Below are 22,877 nucleotides of genomic sequence, written 5' to 3' on the forward strand. Positions count from 1 at the left end.
CATCACACATTTGTAAAAGGTAAAACAATTCACAACAACAATAAAACACAAGTGAAAATAATGTATTTGGTGATTACCAAGTTTGTTTCGGTGATGTGTGTAAAACAAAACAACAAAGTTACCTCCATTTAATTAGTAAGGAGTACTAAGTTATTAAAACATCTTTACTACCTAAGACTACTATTGTTATTACTGGTTACAGATCTCACAAATAATTATAGGGAAATTTAAGGAGTGAAATGAAATAATGATTTATATGAATAGGCAATTTTTACTCTTTAATAAGCAACATTATTTGTTTTAAATTGGTAGGATGTTTCACTATAATGAATTAGAAGCAAAAAATTATCATTATTTTAGAGTTTAATGCTTTAAACTATTTTATGTTTTTTGCTGTTAACGTCAACCAAATCATAATTTTCATTCAATTAGACTTTGACAAATGATAGATGTTCAAAATATATATTTTGTAATTTAAAAAAACTTTTCTCCCTCGAGAGTTATTGCAGTCTGATTCAAAGTACAATTCGGAAGTATGTTTCTTGTGTTAGTCGACCGAGGGGATGGCTGTACACAATGAGGTATTGTTGGGTAGTTGGTTGGTTGGTTTGGATATCAAGCAAGATGAGCAATACTAGGCCATGTGAGCGTGCGCACAAAACTCTCAACGGAGACAGTATCGGTGGGAATAGAAATAGTCCGTGTGACAAGGTGGGATGGATGCTAAGAAAGACGTGGCCCTCGAGCGGGGCGTTACCGTGGGGGGTGTTCTAATGAAGAGGTGCGCGGGGGGGCGGGGGCCTCGCGGGGGTGCCCGGCCCAGCCACCAGCTAGTGCCACCGTCCTGCAACACCAGTCACCACACCATGGAGAGAGAGATAGACAATTGCCAATCACCAATCACACCAATCAATACCTTCCCACCTCTATTCATGAGCCACTTGGCTATAAAGAAACCCTCTTGTCAACTTTGATTCATAACTTCCATTGTAGATGACAACTTTGTAAGTTTGAAATCAGCTTTTGTGAAACAATTGTCATGAATCTTACATATCATAAAGCATTCAATCTTGCTAAATTACACTTTTATTTGTTTGTAATTTCCACCTCAACACAATGACATATTTAAAAGATAAAAAAAGAATAATATTTTTTAATTGTTCAATAAGAAGAAAAAAAAGGTAGTGAACGGAATGGCCGAATTTCCAACTCATGTGCAAATTCCATTTCAGTGTGGAGTTACTAATTCAAATTTTTATAATGATAACATAGAGCTCCAAAATTACAAAAAAAGCTTTGATTTTGCACATAAATTCCAATATTTAAGGCTGGCATTGAAAAGAATATAATAAATAAATTTAAAAAAACAAAGTCATTCTGAAAGAAAATCGTCATTTGTGAATGGTAAGCATGAACATGATCTGTACGCGGATGCTCTTTGGCTGAATTTATATTTAGGTAATTACCACTGACTTGCAACAAACAGCTAACATGACTGTGATGGAATGGTGAAGTGAAAGTGTTTGTGGTCTTACCTCGTTATCAAGGACTGAGGCAATCAGTTGGGTGAGGGCTGCAGCCGCGGAGGTGTCGCTGAGGGGCGCGGCGAGGAGAAGGGAGGCGGGGCAGTAATGCACCATCTTCCTGACGAGGCTGAGACAGGCCCTCCGGACACCCGCCACAACGGAGCCCAGGTAGCGACCGCAGAACACAGGCAGCAGACGTCTGAGATAAAGAGACCATTATTTAAATACTATTCGAGCTCTTTTAACCTGTTCTACGCAGCTGTCGCATATTATGTGATCCATCGACGGCTATCTCCGTATGCATATGTCGCATATATGATCCATGAAGTTTCATTAAAACATATACACGCAGACCCCGAATTACGTAACACATGACTTTTGTAAATTAGCAGGTATAAAATTTTATTTTTTAAATCGGAGTAGAGTTATATAAATGTTTTAATTGTAACACTTGGTATACATAAATAGCATTGTATACATAACAGATGCATAATATTAACTCGTCAACTGCTTCAAACCTCATTCGGGTATATTCAGCTACTCTAATGAAGCACCAAAAAGATTGTGCGGCGGTATTGATGTGATACATTTTAAGTCTATCAGTATTTACACGGTGTTCATGCTAAGATGCGGCCCGTGTTTAGTTTACGTTGATCACCGCTACATGATGTTTGTCATTTATTTATTGTTAGAATGCAATCAAAATGTCAGGAAATGAAACGAAATACGCGGATAATAAACCAAAAACATAAAGGTCTGCAACGCAAATTCAAGTTAATTAACGGCCTACAAAACACATTACTTACGCAACTCGGGGTATTAGTGTACATTGTATGAAAAGTTGTTATATTGCGTTTGAAAAGGCCAGCATTGAAAAGGTTAATGAACTGAAAAGACAATACTTTTATAATAGAACTGAACTCTGGCCTTTTGCGTTGAAATCTATGCTACTTCATCAAAGGACACAATGTAAGCATGTGTTTCAGTGAAACATCATGGACAACATGTGCAACACATATACGGATATAACCGTCGATGGATCAGAAATTAGACAGCCCATTTATGCCCGTTAATGCCCACGCTACCAACAAAGACTAATGAATTCTTACGAAAGGTAGACAGGGGCCATCTCTTTATCTCCTTGTGACTGGGCAGTTTCTGGTTCAGTCTCTGTATTAGGACCAGCTCCCACGACAAGCCATTCTCCGGGACATTGCAAGATGGCGGCTACTTCTCTGTGACCTAAACATCAAACAAAACAGTTAATAACGGATCCAAATATGTACACTTTCAAGAAATTAAATTTAAATAAAATATGTTCCAGAAATTGGCCTAGTCGAGAAGTAAAAATTCATTAGATCAACCAATTTATTAACTACTAAAAGATACATACGACAGTTTTAAAGTTGCATTTTGTAAGGTTCATCAAATTTAACAAACGAAATCAACAAAACGTCCCGACAAAATGAAATACAAGGAACTTTACATAGAGTAATAATATCAAGTAGCAAATATGGAGATATTATTTTCTACACACCTTGATCGTGACGTTCTCTCGCTTTATCCAGTGGTGTTTTACCGTCCTCATCTCTGAGATCTGCATTGGCGCCATGTCTGAGGAGGACCTTAGCCACGGCTGGTCTACCAAAGCAAGCCGCGTAGTGGAGGGAAGAGCTGCGCTGGCCCTTGTTCACGTCAGCCCCTACAATTTTACAAACAGTTAGGTTGCTGCTTGAATTAAGCACTTGTACTTATCCACATGATACCAATGACAGAAAGCCTAATTGACATACCCAGAAATAGTGCCTACAGAGTACCATTTTCATCTGTGTTAACTGAAGCTATCGTGTCAAAAGGCTCGGCCGTCAGACCGTCACACTCTTCGATCCCTTCACACATGTTTCCTCAAAAACATGTTAGCGATTCAGATTTGTGAAGAGGCGGCTTAAGTTCGATCTTCGATGGTTACGTCAAATATCCTTTTTGTCCCCGATAAGGTTTTTTGCTAACCGGATGAAATATCATATCATCTAGGTCAATATTTAAGTATAAAATATTAATATTACAACAATCCAAAAATTTTATGAAGATTGCAACAAAAGAACTTTGTGGAAATTAATTTATTGTTAATCCGGGGTTCATCTCGGGGTCTCTTGGTGGATATAAGAAGTGTCCTTCATGTGAATGCTGACAATTGAGTTGTAAAGGGTTGGGTTGAAGTGAGATGGTTTGTGAAGTGGACGCAAAGAAGCACTGGCAGATGCAGCAGTTTTCATATGGTGGATGTCAATCAATGGGCTCAGGGCACACAGTTGCCAAATCTCCCTGTTATACATATAATTTAAAAAATATTAGTGTAATTAATATTCTTAACATTCAGAAAGTAACAAATTATTGTGTAAAATTAAATTTGACACGGAAAATATCACACAACTTAAACAATCATTTAAACCAGCGTTGTTTCCCAGATGGTGGATGACCCGGCACAGAGCCACAAAAGAAAATGAAGGCTCACATAAAAATTATTGAAATCCTGGGTATTTCAGTTATATTTTTAACTGTAAAATACACGTAAAAAATGTTGAATCTGGACTAAAAATAATTATATTAAAATATAATATGGTATTGGGTCCCAAAGGACAAGTTTAAAAATAACTGGGCCACGGAAAATAAGTTTAGGAAACTCTGATTTAAACCATAAGAAAAATGGTCGTTTTTTAAGGTGTATTGCCTTTTACAAAAAAAAAAGTGGTGGTAGGTACGGGATTAATTAATTAAACACCCATCATAAAACTAACTGAAATTCATGCAGGGAGGGTAGGCCAATAATTAGGTGAAACTGTATATTCTTTTGAAGCATTCTTTATATTATGTGTATGTATAAAGAAATTTCATACTGGTGAAATAATTTAAAGAATAATTCTGTTTGAGAAAGGAAGAATAAAGAGTCAAAAAATATATTATACAAAGTAGCCCCCTGGTTACATATCTCGCAGGATAAGATAAGAGAAGACAGATAAGAGCTAAAATATAAAATAATATGGAATTTCATTGATGCAAATGACCCAAACTATTTCAAAATCATGACAAAGATCAACAGAAAGACTCTCCTCTCTACAGAGCCAATTTTATCTCAACTTCTTTCCGTTCGCACATAGAATTTCATGGTAACCAGATAAAAGAGACAATAATAAAATAACAGGTTACATTAGGTTCTTAAGTGGACCAGAGACCATCAATTGTCAGTGTGCTTACGTCATTGAGAATGTGTGTTGAAGTGCGACTGACGGAACTTCAATCGACCCCTCTATACTTCTCACCAATTGCTTTGTGGACGTCTGCGGTAACATTACCTAAAGTGTGCGAATACAGTGATAATGTTTGGATTTTTTTTTCCACAACTCTGGACAATAGCGATTTAATGCATTTATAATTACAACAAATTCGGCGATGAAACCGAAATCCCAAGGGCTCTGTAGATAAAGCTATTGAACAAACGATTGTCAATCATTCCGCTGCATTAATGTCGCTGGTCTATGGCATTTACGCGCTCAATCAAAAATGCACATCATTCCCACTGTCAACAGGAAGTCTCAATTGTCAAACGTTTCAATTGCATTAGTAAACGATCAATTAGTAATTGTCAATCGCAACTAAGACAGATTAACGTAACTATTAAAAACTGATATTGATCGATTCCGGGGCGCTTTTGGATTATAAAATTTTGTGTGCTATTCTGGGGGAAAAGTAGGCTGCCCCAGACATAGTTGGGCCAAACAACTCCAGAGGCTGTGTAAGGAGAAGCCGGGCCTGCAATGGACGGGGGCCATTGAAGTAGGAGGCCTGGAGACGCCTTGTTGACGCGATGGGTCCCCAACAGAACCAATAAAATAAGGGAAAGAAAAAGATGTCGATGTAGGTGGGGTTAGATTAGGTTAGGTAAGATAAGTTTTTTTTCACAATCATCAATATTCTGTTTTGTCATGGAACCAAGTTTCATAGCCTGCAGACATCAAATATAATAATATATAAATGAACGTTAATCATACCTCGTTCGCATAGAAACTCCACCATTTCATGAGTACCAAAGGCGGCGGCCCAGTTGAGCAACGTCTGACCCACATCGTCCATAAAATTGACGTCCACGTTGCCAGACTGGACTGCCTCGATGAGGGCGTCGGTATCCTTGGAGCGGATGCAGTCGATCAGCTGTCGGTGTGACTTGTCACTGCTGCCCGCCTCACCGCGCCGCCCGCATGCCGCATTGCCGCCAAGGGACCCTCCCCCACTCGATCTGTAGCATGAAAAACATCAATACATAAAATTGTACATTTTCAGCCACAACACCCATAATGTCATATTTTTCAATCTTAGCACTCTAAAAAGCCCTAAAGTCACAAGCCGCCACTGATTTGTATCATATAAGTATTATTACTTTCCTGTGACAATGTTTGTTCAGAAAAATTATTGTTCTTAATGTTAGTTAACTATTAATTTAGAGTATTAGATAACTATCAGATATAACCAGAGGGTAAAATACTGTAATGGGGAAACTGTTGTGTGCTATATTATGCACATATTAATACGAATTCCATAAATTTTTGGATGGTCATATTTTGAAAAAAAAGGTATGTGAGGATAAAATGAATAAGTTACCTTTGTATAGCATGCCTCCCTTCGCAGAGCAACACCAGCAGCAGGTCCACCAACCGCATGCACTCCAGGCACCAGCGCTCATCCGCGGCCACGGCACGTTCTAGCGCTGCGCACAGATCCAGTCTCACCAAACTCTGTATAAACAACGAGCAGATCGCTAAAATCATTGTCTCAGTTCCATGACAAAAAAAAAACAGAAAATAATCAAGAAAATTGAAAGAAAGAAGAGGAAAGGAAAAAATCTAACCTAATATATTATTGTGTTTTATTTTGTGCAACACTTTTTTTGATATGAGCTTTTGTTTAACCTCTCGGACAAAGACTATTATTTACTTTGTGTTCTTTTGCGATCTGTCAAAACGTGAAAATTTTTGTGATATTTACGAGTTTTGTTAAAAGCTTCATAACTCACGTTTTGGGAAACGTAGCCTCATTCTAAAAGATGTTTTGGAAAGATTATGAAATTCACTATCGTATTGTATTGTTATACGTAAATATTTGCGTTTCTAAATATACATTTTCTGAAAACGTCAAAAATATGTAAAAATCGCTGACCATTATTTCAAAGCTGTGAAAAATGTACTTTTTTCTGAGTATCATAAAGAAATAACACTTTATATATTGAAGAAATATAATTAAAAACTATTAGTCACCTCAAAATATTAACCGTCCAAACTAAAATATTTTTAATAAATTATTTAGAAACGCAATAAATTATGAACGAACAAGATGACAGATCCAATCGACTTAGATAATGCACCTCTACATTCCATAGATATTCTTGAATACAGACGCGTAGCGTTATTCATTATCGATACTCTGTTTTTTAAATCATGGCAATCCGTATACTAGTGATGGAAATAAATCGATTTTTGTAAAATCTCGCGCGTTTACGTGAAAAGACGTTCTAATGTCTTGACCGCTACTATCATATTTACGTCTTTTGACGTTCTAATGTTCTGAGTGGTTAAGTTGTAAATTTTTTGTGTCTAGGGGGTTAATATCAGCTGTAGAATGTATTTTAAAATGCGTCAAAGTGTAGACTTGGCTTCAAAAATGTTTTAACCCTGATTGACGAAATAAAAAAAATAAAATTGAATGCTCAGATCGAGAAAAAAAGGTTTTTAGGGTTCTCTATGTGGTGTACGTTCACCAGTTTCCCGCTCGTACTACAAGTTGCCGGACACCGTATATATAAGAAATAATGGCCAAATACTTCCCAACTATTTTTTTTATTCCCTTTCTACTACCCGACCCATTTCTTTCCACTTCACAATATTCCCCAACAGGGATGCCAGCCTTACCGAATTCCTTCATTTCACCAATCTACCTGTATATCTGATCACAAAATATTTGAAAACTTCTTACAAAACATCCATTTAATTTATTCTCAAGATCCATTATATTAAATAATCTAAATCAGAGAAATTCAATCAAATTAATTTAGAGTTAAATGTGATTTCAAGTGTAAATCAAAGGATGTTCGAAGGTCTGATAGGTATGGACGGGAAAAATTGCTTTTTTCTCAATTTTCCTTAATTTTTTTTTGTTTTATGTTTAAGTGCGCACTTTTTCCATATATAGTTTATGTGATTTAACATCTGATAGATGATTTATTTGATATGTGCATTTCAAAAATATTCCGTGCAATTATAATTAAAAGTGTTGTCTGAGATTAATTTGCTTTAGAACTAGAAATAAATCACTTTTTCATCTTTAAAAATGTTCTACTAATCTAAGACAAAACGCTTTTATATTCAGAGCTTGTACCCTATACAATAAGAATTTTAATGATATTGACATATTTTCATGTAGTTTAGGAACATTTAAAAAAATATACCCTCGCTATTATTAAATAATAATTAATAACATACTGCAAGTTATCATGTTGTTGATATGAACCCTGTCCAGTTACATGTGATCCATTTTATAAACATTTGTTCAGTATAGTTGTAGGTATATACATATATTAGTGATTATTGGTGTTGTGTGAGAATAAAATTGATATTTTGTAATTTACTTGTGTTCTTATTATATCCGATGTTATTTTTATTTTATTTAATATTTTGTATTTTTTGTAAATATTTTTTGCCCACGGGTACTGGACCCTTAGTTTGTTATTATAATTTTATGTGTCAAAACCTATCATTAAATATTATTTGTATTATTTATAAGTTGATTATTTAAGAATGTAAAAAATCTGTTGGTTTTCCCGAATAAATAAAATAAAATAAGCATGATGTATAAACAATTTCTTCTCCAGGAAATCTCCTTTCAGCAATTAAACTAGTCCCAGCGAGAGATTGTATGTGACGTCATTGTTCTAATCTTCTGTCTTTTTTGTTTTCTAACAAGAAGCGTGAGAAGGAAGAGGAATAACGACGATGACATCCGTACAAGCTCTTGCTGGGACTAGTTTACCACTAATTTCTGAATACCGTTCTTTTGTATAGTGTTGATAGAAGGCTTACTGTTTGTAAACTTACATATGTGATTTGAGGTGAACCTCGGCACAGTGTGGATAGAAGGCTGACAGTGGTGGAGACGGATGTGTGGGCGTGCTGGGGAGCATTCTCTTCACTGCTCTCGGATGTCCCCCCACAGGCTCCAAGTCGCCTCACCAATTCCTCTACGAGACCTGAAACAACCATCAAACATTTCCATAACTTTAAAATGTTCTATTCTTCCTAGAAATCGACTTTCAACCTGTCAGGAAAATTTGTTAGCTTTTGGGAGCAGCTCATATAAATTGTTGTCTCTCTTACTGTCATGGCGAGAAATGTGATCTAAACTGTGTTAGAAAGAGAAAACAATACGCTTTGTATCAAAATCTAGAAGTTAATCGCATAAGAATTAAAAGGTACACATCTATGAAACCAAAGATTTCGACAAACAAATTGAGAAAAAATGATGAAACTTTGTGAATTTTTCATTAATTATTTTTATATGAAATGACAAAAAGTGAGGTGACGATAATGTTTATAATGATTTGTTTAATAAATTTTTTTTTTTTTTGTTTCGTCATCACTAATTTTAGTTTAAATTTTAGATCTAAAATGTAAGGCGAAAAACTTTTTTTTTAATTTTATGTTTGCATTCAAAATTTTAATATTTCAAAAATTATGTATTTATTTTATTTCATCACCTTTGAAAAAGAGTTTTTGTTTTCGGATATATTTAGAATTATTCCATTTATTTGGATTTTATTACAAAGCGGAAATACACAAAAATTCTGACAGAATATGCCAGAGGTATGAGGGGTTAAGTGCATTGTAAAAGCAGCCCAACTTTAGTCTAGCCAATAAAAAGTTGGTATGTATGTAATTACATTTTGGTAATATTTTATTTGTACATAGTAAACTAAACAAAGAGAGATAAAGAAAAGGCAGTACATAATATTATTTTTAATAAAAGAATGGTGCACCGCAAAGCGTGCAAGAATAGGGTAGTGACGTGCGGTTCATGAGTACCCTACAGACGGGTGGTTTGCCCGGTAGTTTATCTATGGGTTTTTTTAAACATGCGGGAAGGGATCGAACAATGGGCTTGACTTAAGAGAAGGACAGTTTTGACGCGGTGCCTCAATTAGTACCGGGAAAGCCAGCCATGTGCAGACGCCCCAAGTTATAGATTACAAGCAGGTACAAAATTTCCTCAGAGTTGTAAATAAAAAGTGTCTGCCTATCATACGAACAAGAATGGATGCATATATTTTATAGCTAGATTAGTTATGTATACTATTTGGTCAAAAATAATCTTTTGTTGTTACAAAACAATAATATAGAGCTGTTTGAATATGATTTCGTTAACATTTTTTGACATTGGAACTACTAGGAAACTTATCAGTTTCATTAAATGTAATTAGGTCAATGTCATAAGATAAGAATAAAAAATACTTTATTTTGGATAATTTAAGTTACTTTATATAAGCCAACTGTAGTCCCCGGCTGAAATCTAATGCAGACAGCAACTCTCGTTTTGAAGGGCAAGTGTGCAAAATCGGTCTTGGAATAAAACTGTAGATTTGTATAAAATCAAATCTACGCCGCCCGCCCGCCTGCCACAGACACTCTTCTTTGTATATATAGATTAACCACTGGAGCGTCGAGTCATTGTCAAACAAAATGCTTTGAGTGATGGAGGTTTCTGGGCTTTCAGTTTTGGATTCGCCTAAAAAATTGTACCTCCGAATATTGATAAGGAAACATATAAACTGCTTATTGTAGTTTAAAGACAATGAATCCACATATATTTTACAATTTATCCCATGATTGTAGGTTTTACAAAAAATAAAATTAAATCATTAAATTCATAAACGGATGAAATCATCCAAAATTGTACTTATTACTGAATATTTATGAACATGTTTTTATAGTTCATAATAGAGCCAAAAACGAGGCTTAAAATATGACATATATCATAACATTACACATTACTATTCTTACTAGAAAATTTTACTATACACTAACCAAAAAATTATTAATATTTTATTTTCATTCGTAATTTAATTAAAAAATTATACTAGAATAATAAATATTATATCTGTTTCTTTATTATGAATCACTCTAATTGAATTAATATTTTTTTTAAACTGCACACATTAGGTTATTACAGCTAGGATCATAAAAATAAATAAAATAAAACACAGCGCTTTGAAAACAAAAGAAAGCAGATGACAGCTGCTAAAAACTACACAACAACATTTGTATTTAATACCAGCACTTTAATATAACTTTAATTAAACGGAGATTTAAACACATTGATTTATAATTTGTAACTGAATTTTAATAAAATAAACATCCACGTGATTTTTAAATCATCATCATGCTGGTGCATGAAAATAATAATTCTAACAGCTACTGTACTACTGGCTACCATGTTGTCAAATAAAATCTATGTTTGTGTTAATTGGAAACGAATGAGTGCCATCTCTTGATTATCAGTGATAGCATTATGTCAGCTTGCAACTCATCAACAGAGCGGGCCGCGTGAAGATTCAAATATATTCAAATTAATTTTGAAAACTAGGTACCCATATTATGGGCGCCTGGTGTTCTAGGGTGAAAGTCAACTACCCACTTTATGGGTGCCAAGCGCTCCGGCGGTTAAGGTTTTAAAATTAGAAAGTTGTGGAACAACAAAATTGCAAAGAGGATCTTTTACTATGTTTAACCTCTCAGACAAAGACTTTTATTTACTATGTGTTCCTTTGCGAACTGTCAAAACGTGATAATTTTTGTGTTATTTACGAGTTTTGCTAAAAGCTTCATAACTCACGTTTTGGGAAACGTAGCCTCATTCTAAAAAATGTTTTGGAAAGATTATGAAATCCACTATCGCATTGTGTTGTTATACGTAAATATTTGCGTTTCTAAATATACATTTTATGAAAACGTCAAAAATATGTAAAAATCGCTTACCATTATTTCAAAGCCGTGAAAAATGTACTTTTTTTCTGAGTATCATAAAGAAATAACACTTTATATATTGAAGAAATATAATTAAAAACTATTAGTCACCTCAAAATATTAACCGTCCAAACTAAAATATTTTTAATAAATTATTTAGAAACGCAATAAATTATGAACGAACAAGATGACAGATCCAATCGGCTTAGATAATGCACCTCTACGTTCCATAGATATTCTTGAATACAGACGCGTAGCGTTATTCATTATCAATACTCTGTTTTTTAAATCATGGCAATCCGTATACTAGTGATGGAAATAAATCGATTTTTGTAAAATCTCGCGCGTTTACGTGAAAAGACGTTCTAATGTCTTGACCGCTATTATCATATTTACGTCTTTTGACGTTCTAATGTTCTGAGTGGTTAAAGATTACAATGAAATAATGAACAATGATTGTCAACATACTGTTTAAAGTCAATCAATTCAAGCAAAAAGGAATGCTGCAAAGATCTGGAAATTGAGTTCATAACATTTGACTATTTCATCAAAAAGGAAAAATAAGTCAGGTTCCTAATTACTAAACACAAAGAATCTCCCAAGCGCGACAATTTCGTGATCAATGCAAGTGAAATTGTCAAGATCAAACAGAAAGTATTTTTACCATTGGATTTTTTAAAAATTATCATTGATAACTAACTAATTGCATTGTGTGTGTACACATAAAGATGACTAATGAAATATTGGGACCGCTGAGGTGTGGAAATTATTGTTGCATGTATGTTAAACCAGAGAGAGTTCTTCACACATTATGCAATGCTCAATCCCAATCAATTCTCGCTGCTCACATACATGCAATATAATTCATACATACAATATAATATGTATTAACATTATGATGAAATAAATGTAAATGTATTAAATAGTTCAGCTGTTTAGGTTAGGAAAACCACCATTTTATTGATATTCAAGCACATTCTTTTGAATATGTATCTTCTTGCCGTGTTCTCATCTCATTCCCTTCCTTTAACTCTACCTTCCACAACATAAACCAATTGGGGATACAATAGATCCTCTGGTTCCAGACAGTCAGAAGAGTTGAGACTCTATAGCAGTGTTCGCATTTAATTTATTTTTTAAGTGACTGATTATATTAACACCAATATATTCAAGAATAAGGAAGATTGCAGAGGATTGAAGATTGCAATTCCAGGACAGATGCAGGGATATTGAAGCTCACCATGTTGTGCCAGGGGTGCCGGGTCCTGCTGACGGCGGGCGAAGCGATCGGCCAGTGAAGCAAAGCACCTCAAGGCCCCATCCGCCACACGGGCATCCACGTGGCGCAGCAGCCTGCTAAGGGCCTCCACGCTTCCACCCAAGGCTGGGTCACCGGGCTCCATCTTTCCGCACACCCTGTCATATCACAAAGTATCACATTTAAAAAAAAAAATTAAACTGCTTCACATAAATAACACGGCTTAGAAAGTATATGTTACGTTGAACAGAGCAAGTCAAGCAGAATACAAATCACCACAGGAAAGCGGTAATGCTTTACATTACAGTTGAAAAACTTCATTTGAATTTACAGAACAAATTGTGAATTTAAACCAGTGGTAATAATTTTCTTAGAATACCCTGAAAGATCAATAAAATAGTTTCCTATGGAACGAAATATGCTCGTAGGAAGTGGCAGTAAAAGCAGTATTGCATTCCTGTGACAATATAAAGAATAAAAGCTAGTGGGAAAGAAACCATTGATGATGGATATTTAATGGATTACGGAGAGGGCATGAACGAGGAGGAAAATAAAAACTAAAAATATATCTATAGTATTGGCTAAACGAGAATGCAGAATAGACATTACACATAATGAAACATTCAAAAAGTAGCAAAAAAAATTTTTCAGTTTTATTTGTTGTTAATTCATATCTACACAATTTTTTGGGATCTCTACGTGTTGTAGATTCATCAGTTTACCGCTTGTACTAGGAGTTCCCGGACACCTTGTATATTTAGAAATGAATAACAAATAAAATAAGATACTGTATGGCTTATATCAATGTCAATATGTTCAACATTGAATGTTAATAAATAATTACATATATATTAAATAATGTATCCGAAAAAATATGGGTTCATCAGTTCTCAATAACAGCTTTATTTACTTTTATAAGTAAACATAACATCGACCTGTTTCAAGCATGGTCCAACGTTTGCAGGCTTCCAGGCTTTAACAATGGAACTGATTACTGATTCACAATTCAATGTAATAACTAAAATATGAAAGTAATTTGTAATCATTCAAAAATACTGATTAGTCCTGTGTTAAATCTGGTTCAACTAACTCAAATTTGCTTTAAATTTTAGAGTCATTTTCAAAATTCACACTACCTACTACCTACTAAAGTTTAACAGTTGATAAACATTTGTCTCTGTAATTACTGTGATTGATATTGGATTGCGTGAAAAATTCAGACAAGTACCTACCTAAAATACAATATTTTTTTACAAGAAAATTATTTTAACTGTTTCATGCTTTTAAAAGAGTCACGCTCGGGCGCTAAACGCGTTCCAATTTCTGCTGGTCCGAGTGACGCTCGCCGGTTTCGACTTGAAGCGTTCTATTTTTAGCTAACACGAGTAACGATCGTGAAAGTTAGCGATGTATTTTACTCAGTTTGAATTTGCCTGCAGTTGAGATCGGTCATGTTTTTGAGCTGCTTATTTCGTTCTTATTTATATTTTAATTGAAAAATGTATAAACTTTGAATAAAACATTTAAAAAAACCCTAGCATTAAGTGGTTAATTTACTATATTAGTAATGCGTACATATTTTGTTTAATTTTTTTTAGGGTTAACCTTGACAATTAAGATAAAGTCAGATTTCGTGATTTTTCAAGAAAGTTTTGTTTACTAGGTACTACTAGTTTTACTAAAGGTGTTCATTCCAAAGATAAATTTCTGATTGTGTGTTTAGTTTGTTAATAAAAATATTTATAATAATATCTTGTATGTTTAGGTACTACTAGTTTTGGGTAAACTTCGGTTTATGGGCGAAATTCCTAAAAAATAAAACTAGTTATTTTTATACTAACTTTGGGCCGGGGAATCCGAATCTGAAAGAATTAGATTGGGGCAAGCAATATTAACTGAATTACACGACTTTAAAATTTCGACGCACAAACAATTTAACTGGCTATTTTGAACGCTTTCTGACAATATTCCAGATCCAGATTCGGATTCCCCGGCCCAAAGTTAGTATAAAAATAACTAGTTTTATTTTTTAGGAATTTCGCCCATAAACCGAATTTTTTCCCTAGTTTTACTAAAGGTTTTCATTCCAAAGATAAATTTCTGATTGTGTGTTTAGTTTGTTAGCAAAAGTATTTATAATAATATCTTGTATGTATAATCACCTTGATACAACTGCCATGGCGGAGTGTAAAGTATCCTTGTGAACTTGAGATCCATGTTCTGTGATGAAAGCCAACACACAGGGGAGGCCACCACCTTCCCAGACAGCCCCCGCTTCTCTGGTGCATACTAACTCTAAAACCTAAAACAAATAGTACATCATTGTGGTATAAGTTTGCTAAGAAAGAATGATTTCCTATCGGCCGCTTTCACCAATCAAAGTAAGCCACAGCTTAATTCAAATTTTACTAAAAAATCTTGACAAAAAATTACCTGAGCATATTATGCTAAAAAAGACTTAATAACCCCTCAGGCCTCTGGCATATTCTGACAGAAGGTCGGAACATTTCCGCATCGCAATAAAATTTAAATAAGTTGACGGAATATTTCTGAACGTATCTGAAAACTAAAAACTGTTTTTGAAAGGTGATGAAATACTATTGGAAATTTGATTACTAGAAATAAACATATAATTTTTGAAGTATAAACAATTTTATCCAAACATAAAAAAAAATTAAAATCTTTTATAACTAAAATTACTGATAATTAAAAAAAATATATTTAAAAACACGCAATTTATTAGACAAATGTATTACAAAAATTACTGTAACCCCACGTTTTGTCATTTCAGATACAAATAATTAATAAAAAATTCAAGATTCAAGTTCATAATTCTTTGTCATAATTCACAATTTTTTTCAATCAAAATTGCGGTTGAAACCTTTAATTTCATAAAAGCGCACATTTTAATTGTTCTGCGGTTAACTTCTAGATTTTAATACCAAACGTGGTGTTTTCTCTTTCCAACACCATTTAGAGCATATTTCTCACAGTGACAGTATTAGAGACAACAATTTCAATTTCAAAAAGCAAACAAAATAGCCTGAGGTTAAAATTAACCTCCGCCCAGCGGTTGAACTGGCAATGAGTCGATTAAAAATGCAATATTGGTTTATGAATTCCAGGATGTAAAATAAATCATGTGTTTACTTGATAGTAGGTCTCATTTCATTGTTATTCAACACGCTATAACTTTAAAATTAGAGTAGGTAGTCAAAAACCATGCACAAACAACAATTTTTGATTCATTCAAGCACAAGGCCAGCATTAACCAACAAGAAGCGTTAGTTGCCAGATGAACACTGAGCAATGAAAGTTATATTGACACACACGCCAATTGGCGGGTGCGGAGCTTCTCGAAACATTCTAACACCGCCAAATGGCGGAGTTAGCAGTGAACCTGTTAATGTTATTATGTTTTGTCTTATAAGTTCCTATCTGCATGCTCTTTGTATCATAATATTTGGAAATGATCATTGACTGTAAATAAACAATTTTATTTAATTTTTGTTAATTAATTCTCTAAAATTTTACATCAGAGTAAACGTTTGATGTCTGTTGGCATTGAGTGAATGCTCAGTCAAAAAATGTAGTGAAATTTTTTTTTTTTTTTTTTTTCTTTATTCATAAATATATATTTGGATACAGGTTTTTTACATGCTTTTCGACTACCACACTAGACACATGTCCGTATTATGGTAGTCAAATAGAATTGAGTTATCCTTCGCTAAGTATTCCACTAATGATAAATTTTATCTTACTGTTCGCTCAGTTTTGATCAGTGAAAGGGGTCTTAGGGACTTTTAGAAAAATCAAAGCAAGATTGTAAATGTTGTTGTTTTTTTTAAAAGATATTTAAAATAAAGATAAATTATTATTATTTACTAATTATTCAGGGTTGACATTTCATCGATTAAGTTAGGATAGGATACGAGAACTTGGTTGGAATGTTGTAGTTTAGAGGGGGCGAGTGAGATTAATTAATAGTAAATTATGAGTTTATTTATTATACTTTTATACTCGGTGGAATTATATATTATTAAAATAGAAAATAAAACATTTTTTAACTTACTTACTGGTAAAATAAACAAGTGGAAATAAGTTAAAAAATGTTTTATTTTCTATTTTAATAATAGTAAATTAGATTATAAATGAATATGTACCTTAATGCATTGCTCTGCTAAATCTCTGCTAGTTCTGCTATCTAATTCTACTGTTAATAGTCTGCTGCAGATGGCCTTGACGGCTCCATCGATGGCCACAATGCGGCGCGTGCATTCGGCTGGAAAAAAAATTAATTAGCCATTCAACTCAATATTATTTACAAAATTTATTTCTGATTACAGACATATTGAGAATACAATTACAGTGAAACCCACTTAAGAAGTTTCCACATAAGAAGCTTTCTTGCTTCAAAAGTTTTGTATTTTCGGTACCTTGAAGCGGGTAATTAACACATTCACGTACACGTCTATTGACATTGTTTTAGAGATGTGATGACATATTGTACATATATCTTTGAGTCCGCGACGCGGTAAGACAACGGACAGGTAAATCAAGTTTTGTATTATAGAAGTATGTAGCCAGTCTTTTTGTGTCACAATGCGAACACTTCTATACTTGATAGTGTCACACCCAAGGTTTACATTTTTTATTACTGATTTTGATCGAGTTCAAAAAAACATGAGTCATGTTGTGACAAAACAAATGTGACAGCATGTTTCGTATCACAAACCTCTGTTTCCGGCAAGTGTCCGTCAATGTTATGAAAAAGGCCTGATTTATCCCATATATGAATTTTTCCTTGGAAAACCTTAGAAGAGAGTTTCACTGTAAGAATGTATTAATTATTTTACTGACCGGAGACATCAAGGTAATAGGTGATTGCTCTAGCTGTTACTTCGAGCACATTGTCTGGGGCACACTCATCCAGGAAGATCTTACATAAGGCTGGGAGGAATGTACGAGGCGGACAGCTGAAAAAATTCACACAAATATTAAGATTCAAATACTCCAAAATTGACTGGCTTCCGGAAAGTCGGTGTTCACCGCCAGGAAAGGAGCCTTGTCCACCAGGGAAATTGGAGTGGGGGTCACAATCCTCAACAATGAGGAAACAACTAAAGAAGAAGACTTGACATTTTATTTGTTATGTTATAGGCGCAAGGACATGAAAAATATATAACTGAAATTGAAATCTAATCAATGACAGTATCCTTGAAAGATAAAAGAAGAAATCATTTGACAAAATCTCCATATACGATCCATCCATATAAAAAAGACATTTATAGAAGATATAGAAGTATGTACATAGTGAAAAAAAGCCTCAAATGCTCAAATGTTCTGCTTTTGCATCTTCCTTTGGTTTATTTATTTAATTAATGAATTCTACTCAAATTCAGGCCATCCTGGGACAAGTAATTGAGTTGTGTTGTTTGTGCATTTTTCAAAGAAGATTTACACATTTATATAAAATAAATAACTTAGTATACACCACTATTTAATCAAAATAATCGACATGTTTCAAAACCGATGGTTTCTATGTCAGTATAATAAAAATTAACAAATATTTTATCAAACATTTATCCTGACGAAGAAACCATTGGTTTTGAAACAAGTTGGTTTTTTTTTATTAAATGGTGTTCAACATAAAGTTATTTATTTTATTTAAATGAAAATGACGCCACAAAGTGAATTTGCTTTAATATACTTTATTTTACACAGCTACATATATTTGATACCAACCGAGTTTCGCTTGGACTCAAGCAGCATAAAAATTAACTTAAAATATAAATACATAGTGGTTTAAAACAAAGAGCGTAACTCTGTTCTAATTTATGAGTAATGTCACACCACATATGTGCATTGTAATAAAAGAGATTAAATTTATATTAGGTAAATTATATCTTACTAATGGCGAAATAGCCCAGTAATAAGGTGAGTCATAATTTTTACCAAATGAGTATTGCTGTACATTTTGAACTTGCAGGTGGGTAGGAATTCATAATAAAGTCAGGGGTATTAAATATGCTGTCTTTATAAGAAACAACCAAATAATGCTTAGCAAACGCGCTGCCACAAATGTTCAATAATAATAAACAGCAGACTCTCAATTTACCGGGATCGATGTTTTTAAAAACACAAAAGATTAACAAACTAAAAAAATACTATAATCAAGCCCAGAGATAGTCAGAGGATGTACCATCAAACAACTCTGTCTGAGCAAACACTCCTTGCTTCATTCTTATTCGTACATCTTCTCATACATACTATTCTGTGATTCTGAATCTTGACATGGCCAGACTCAAGTAATTGATTCACTTCACTCACATGTCTTCCTTGGGCGGCCTTATGTATGTCTCCTTACACTCCTTTGTTCATTCATTCACTCTACATAGATATTACCACTATGTATGTCGGCCTAAATCATTTATGCATCCCTTTTTTAATTTTTACGATTGCTCTTACATCAGCCTTGCATTCTTTCCGGATCGCCTCATTTTTAACGCGTTCATACAAAGGGTTCACACATGTGTCTCAAGGATCTCATTTCTACAGCATTCAATCTACTTTCATCCTTCATTTGTTAGTTCCATGCCTCACTGCCGTACATCATGGTTTGGATATGTTGTCGATTTAATGAAGTAAAACCTTAAAGGCCCTCCTTCAATGATGGGATTGATTGTTTACCTTTCGAAGCAGCGGTCCACATTGTCAGACATGAGAAGTAGCATGCAAAGCTGCTCCAGGGCTATGAGCTGCATGTCCCTCTCCTCGCCCTGACCCGTGCACAGCCATTCCAGCAACGTTTCTGGATCCACCTCCGACATCTTCAAAACAAACAAATATATATTTAATCTATAAAGCAGAAAATATTTGTACACTTCAATATCCGATTCTGCTGAAAATTCTTTGTGCTATTCCAGAGGGAAGGTGGGCAGTGAGCCGCCCCAGACGGGAGAAACAACTTTAGAAGCCGAGCCTGCATGGACGGAGGCCGCTGAAGTAGCGCAGGACAGGGACAGCAAGATGCGCCTTGTCGATGCAATGGGTCCTCGACCCGAATAGGATAAGTGGATAAAGATGTAAATGTACTCATTTCACTAAAAATTCCCAAAAAATAATGTACAGTAAAACGAAATTCACAAATTTATTTCTGTCTAGAATTTCTAGGTCAATGTAATTATTTTCAACTGGCAAAGATATTTTCATCATGAGCTACAAATCTTATTTATTCTTTTTGGGAGAGAGAATTGTGTTGGAAAGAATCAACAAAAGGGGAGTACGTACCTACTAGAAATGGTTGCAGGAAAAAATGGAAAATTACATATGTGTATTAAAAAAATATGTTTTCAGCTCAAGGTGAAAAATTATGGCTTTCAAAAACCATAAATTGAAGAGTTCTTAAAACATTATTTTGTGGTTTAATAAACTATGTTATTTCGTTAGTATATAGAAATATAAAATGAAAAGAAAAATTTCTTTAGAAAACCACAAAACTTTTTTACTATACATGATCCAACTACTTATTTTTTTATCAAGGTCAAAAAACAAACAACAAAAAGTATGCAACAAAATAATACCACCAAGGCATAAATCCTCATGGATTTTTTTGAGGGATCAATCACTAGATAAAATGGTACATCTCTAAATAGTATAAAATAAATTCACTATCAGTGTCTGTCTGTTTGTGCGTTTAGTTTTTCTAAACTACGCAACGGATTTTGAAAGAGTTTTCACTATCATTTAGAGAATTTCTTCCGGGAGGTTTATATACATAAAACATGCATATTATATTTATAGAAAATAGAGAAAAGTCTCCGAGCAACGCTGGGTACACATCAGCTAGTTAATAATAAATACGATGATTTATAAAATATCAAGTTAAATTACAAACCTTTGTAAAATCACAAAATTGTGGCTGCAAATAGCAGGAAACCTGGAACAATGAAGGTTATTTCAGTATTATATTAGATTATTTCAGTATTATATTAGGTTATTTCAGGATTTCCCCAACTAAGTATCGAATCTAATTTAACTCATTCTTTGCCACCGGTCCCGATCAGGAATGTTCCGGTTTATAATAATAATAATACATAACAAAATGGTCAACTTTCTATAGCACTGTTTAGTGATAACCAAAGATATTAGAAGAACGAGATGTGCTATGCGCAGTTCGTACTGAGTGGAATTGTTTTGCCGAGTGTCGCCGGTTTTGTTCACCAATACTACTGCACACCTTCGCTTGCGCTAAGGTATCCGCACTAATACATAGAACAGATTTCTGTGCGTACACGTCCCGATACCGTTCAAAGTACCCTAATTAGGTAGTACTCCGGCTACGGTCCGGCGGCCAACATAGCATATCTCGTTCTTCTAATATCTTTGGTGATAACCTTAATATGCGCTGGGTTTAGTTTGTTTACGCCCTCAAAATTTAGTGGCAGCGAACTTGTCATGGTATATTTAAAATTCACTATTTATATTGTTACTATTATAATACGTTATAACTCCAGTAAAATATTGGCAGTATTTACTTGTATTACATGGCAACTCTGGCCGCTAGAAGCTCTAGTGTAGCATGGTATAATAATGCATTAAATTCATTAACCCATTGGCTAATTTTGGGAAACATTTTCACAGACATGAGTCTTTTTGAGAGATATATATGCCATCCTAACACGGTCTTATAAAAGTAATGTTATCTTAATTTGTATTATGATGAGAATTATGATTTAAACAGTGTTAGAAAGAGAAAATACTGTGCTTTCAGTTTACATTAAAAAAAATAACATAAATGATCCTGAAAATTTTTAAATAATTCTGTGAAACAACATTTAGCATTTGAAAAATATTTGTCAAGTGCTATTTATTTATTTTTTGCATATTAAGCGTACAACGGAATTCAACATTTATTTATCATTCTGTGCGTTTAAATTTTAATATTTTTAATTGCGTATGTTGATTTGTAACACTTGAATCTAAAATAGTCTTTAATCTGCTTTCAAGGGCAGCATATAATTTTAAATACATTCAGAAACAGCAAATTTATCTGGAATAAAATGTAATGTGAAAATATTTTCCGCAGAATCTCTGTTCTGAGAGTTCTTCTAAGGGCAGCACATTGCAAAATGTCAGAGGATTTGATGGTTAAAATGTGTGAAAGTAAACCAAGCACGTTTACGCAACTCACAACTCACACCGCTAGAAAGCGCTAGTGTACCATACTACAAACAGAATGTTTGGGAAATGTCAGAAATTGGAGGTATTCTATTATTCATACAGGTTCTATGAAGTTGAAGTGGGATAGTTGTTTTGAAAAAAGAACAAATTGAAAAACTAGCGAGTTAAATCAATGACGAATGGAAAAATTATTGTGAAATAACTAAAAGAATTCTTCTTAACTGTGGTTATAATAAATTAGGTTCGGTTGGGTGAGTCATATTAACCTTAAATTTTGCGTGTTTATTGGCTTACCTATAAGAATGTATAAAGGATAGTGTGGAATGTAGTTTTTTTTTAATTAATTTTGAAATATACCTACTTGAAATTATTTAATGAGAGGTAAATTTTCATACACTCTATCGCTGACAAACTTTCTGATTTGATATGATCATAAATGCTATTTATGTTACTAATTTCTACTGAAAATATGTAATGAATGAAGGTTATGACCCAGCACATGAGTGAATGTTTCATTGAGACAGCTGTTTCTTAGATCATGGTACAGAGTGAACAATTCAACAACCAAAACATCCTTAAATATCTCTTCAACGAGTTCCCTTCCCAGCATTCCATCACAAGAAACACAGAAAAAAATATTTAATTATTTTATATTTTCTTATCAGAATATTGTCAATGTTTAAACAATATACAGTGCAGATTTGTTTGTCATTTCCAATCACCAGTAGTTATAACGGAAAAGCCTCAAATGTGTAGTAGGGAAGAAGGGAAGTGGAGAATTAGATTTGGTAAAATTATTGTCAGACATTAACATTTCGTATTAGGCCCTTGGAAGTATGTGATGGG

The 22,877-nt window shown here is 33.9% G+C and overlaps 1 protein-coding gene across 7 annotated transcripts in view; it reads right to left on the reverse strand.

The window, feature by feature from the left end:
* Positions 1–22,877, reverse strand: part of Ufd4 (ubiquitin fusion-degradation 4-like) — a 71,737-nt gene that overhangs the window by 48,465 nt on the left and 395 nt on the right. For all 7 annotated transcript variants that reach the window (XM_089635890.1, XM_089635889.1, XM_089635887.1 and 4 more), the window contains exons 2-13: positions 20,746–20,787; positions 19,539–19,678; positions 17,709–17,824; positions 17,012–17,130; positions 15,011–15,150; positions 12,831–13,006; positions 8,669–8,820; positions 6,183–6,316; positions 5,576–5,820; positions 3,064–3,228; positions 2,636–2,768; positions 1,536–1,725 (exon numbers count right to left, since the gene is read on the reverse strand). In XM_089635890.1, the coding sequence (XP_089492016.1) occupies positions 1,536–1,725; positions 2,636–2,768; positions 3,064–3,228; positions 5,576–5,820; positions 6,183–6,316; positions 8,669–8,820; positions 12,831–13,006; positions 15,011–15,150; positions 17,012–17,130; positions 17,709–17,824; positions 19,539–19,678 (1,710 nt within the window). In that variant the 5' untranslated portion in view covers positions 20,746–20,787. The remainder of the gene's footprint in view (positions 1–1,535; positions 1,726–2,635; positions 2,769–3,063; positions 3,229–5,575; positions 5,821–6,182; positions 6,317–8,668; positions 8,821–12,830; positions 13,007–15,010; positions 15,151–17,011; positions 17,131–17,708; positions 17,825–19,538; positions 19,679–20,745; positions 20,788–22,877) is intronic.

This window comes from Hesperophylax consimilis, chromosome 9 (genome assembly GCF_061612785.1).
Source record: "Hesperophylax consimilis isolate HC1 chromosome 9, BYU_Hcon_1.0, whole genome shotgun sequence".
NCBI classification, from domain to species: domain Eukaryota; kingdom Metazoa; phylum Arthropoda; class Insecta; order Trichoptera; family Limnephilidae; genus Hesperophylax; species Hesperophylax consimilis.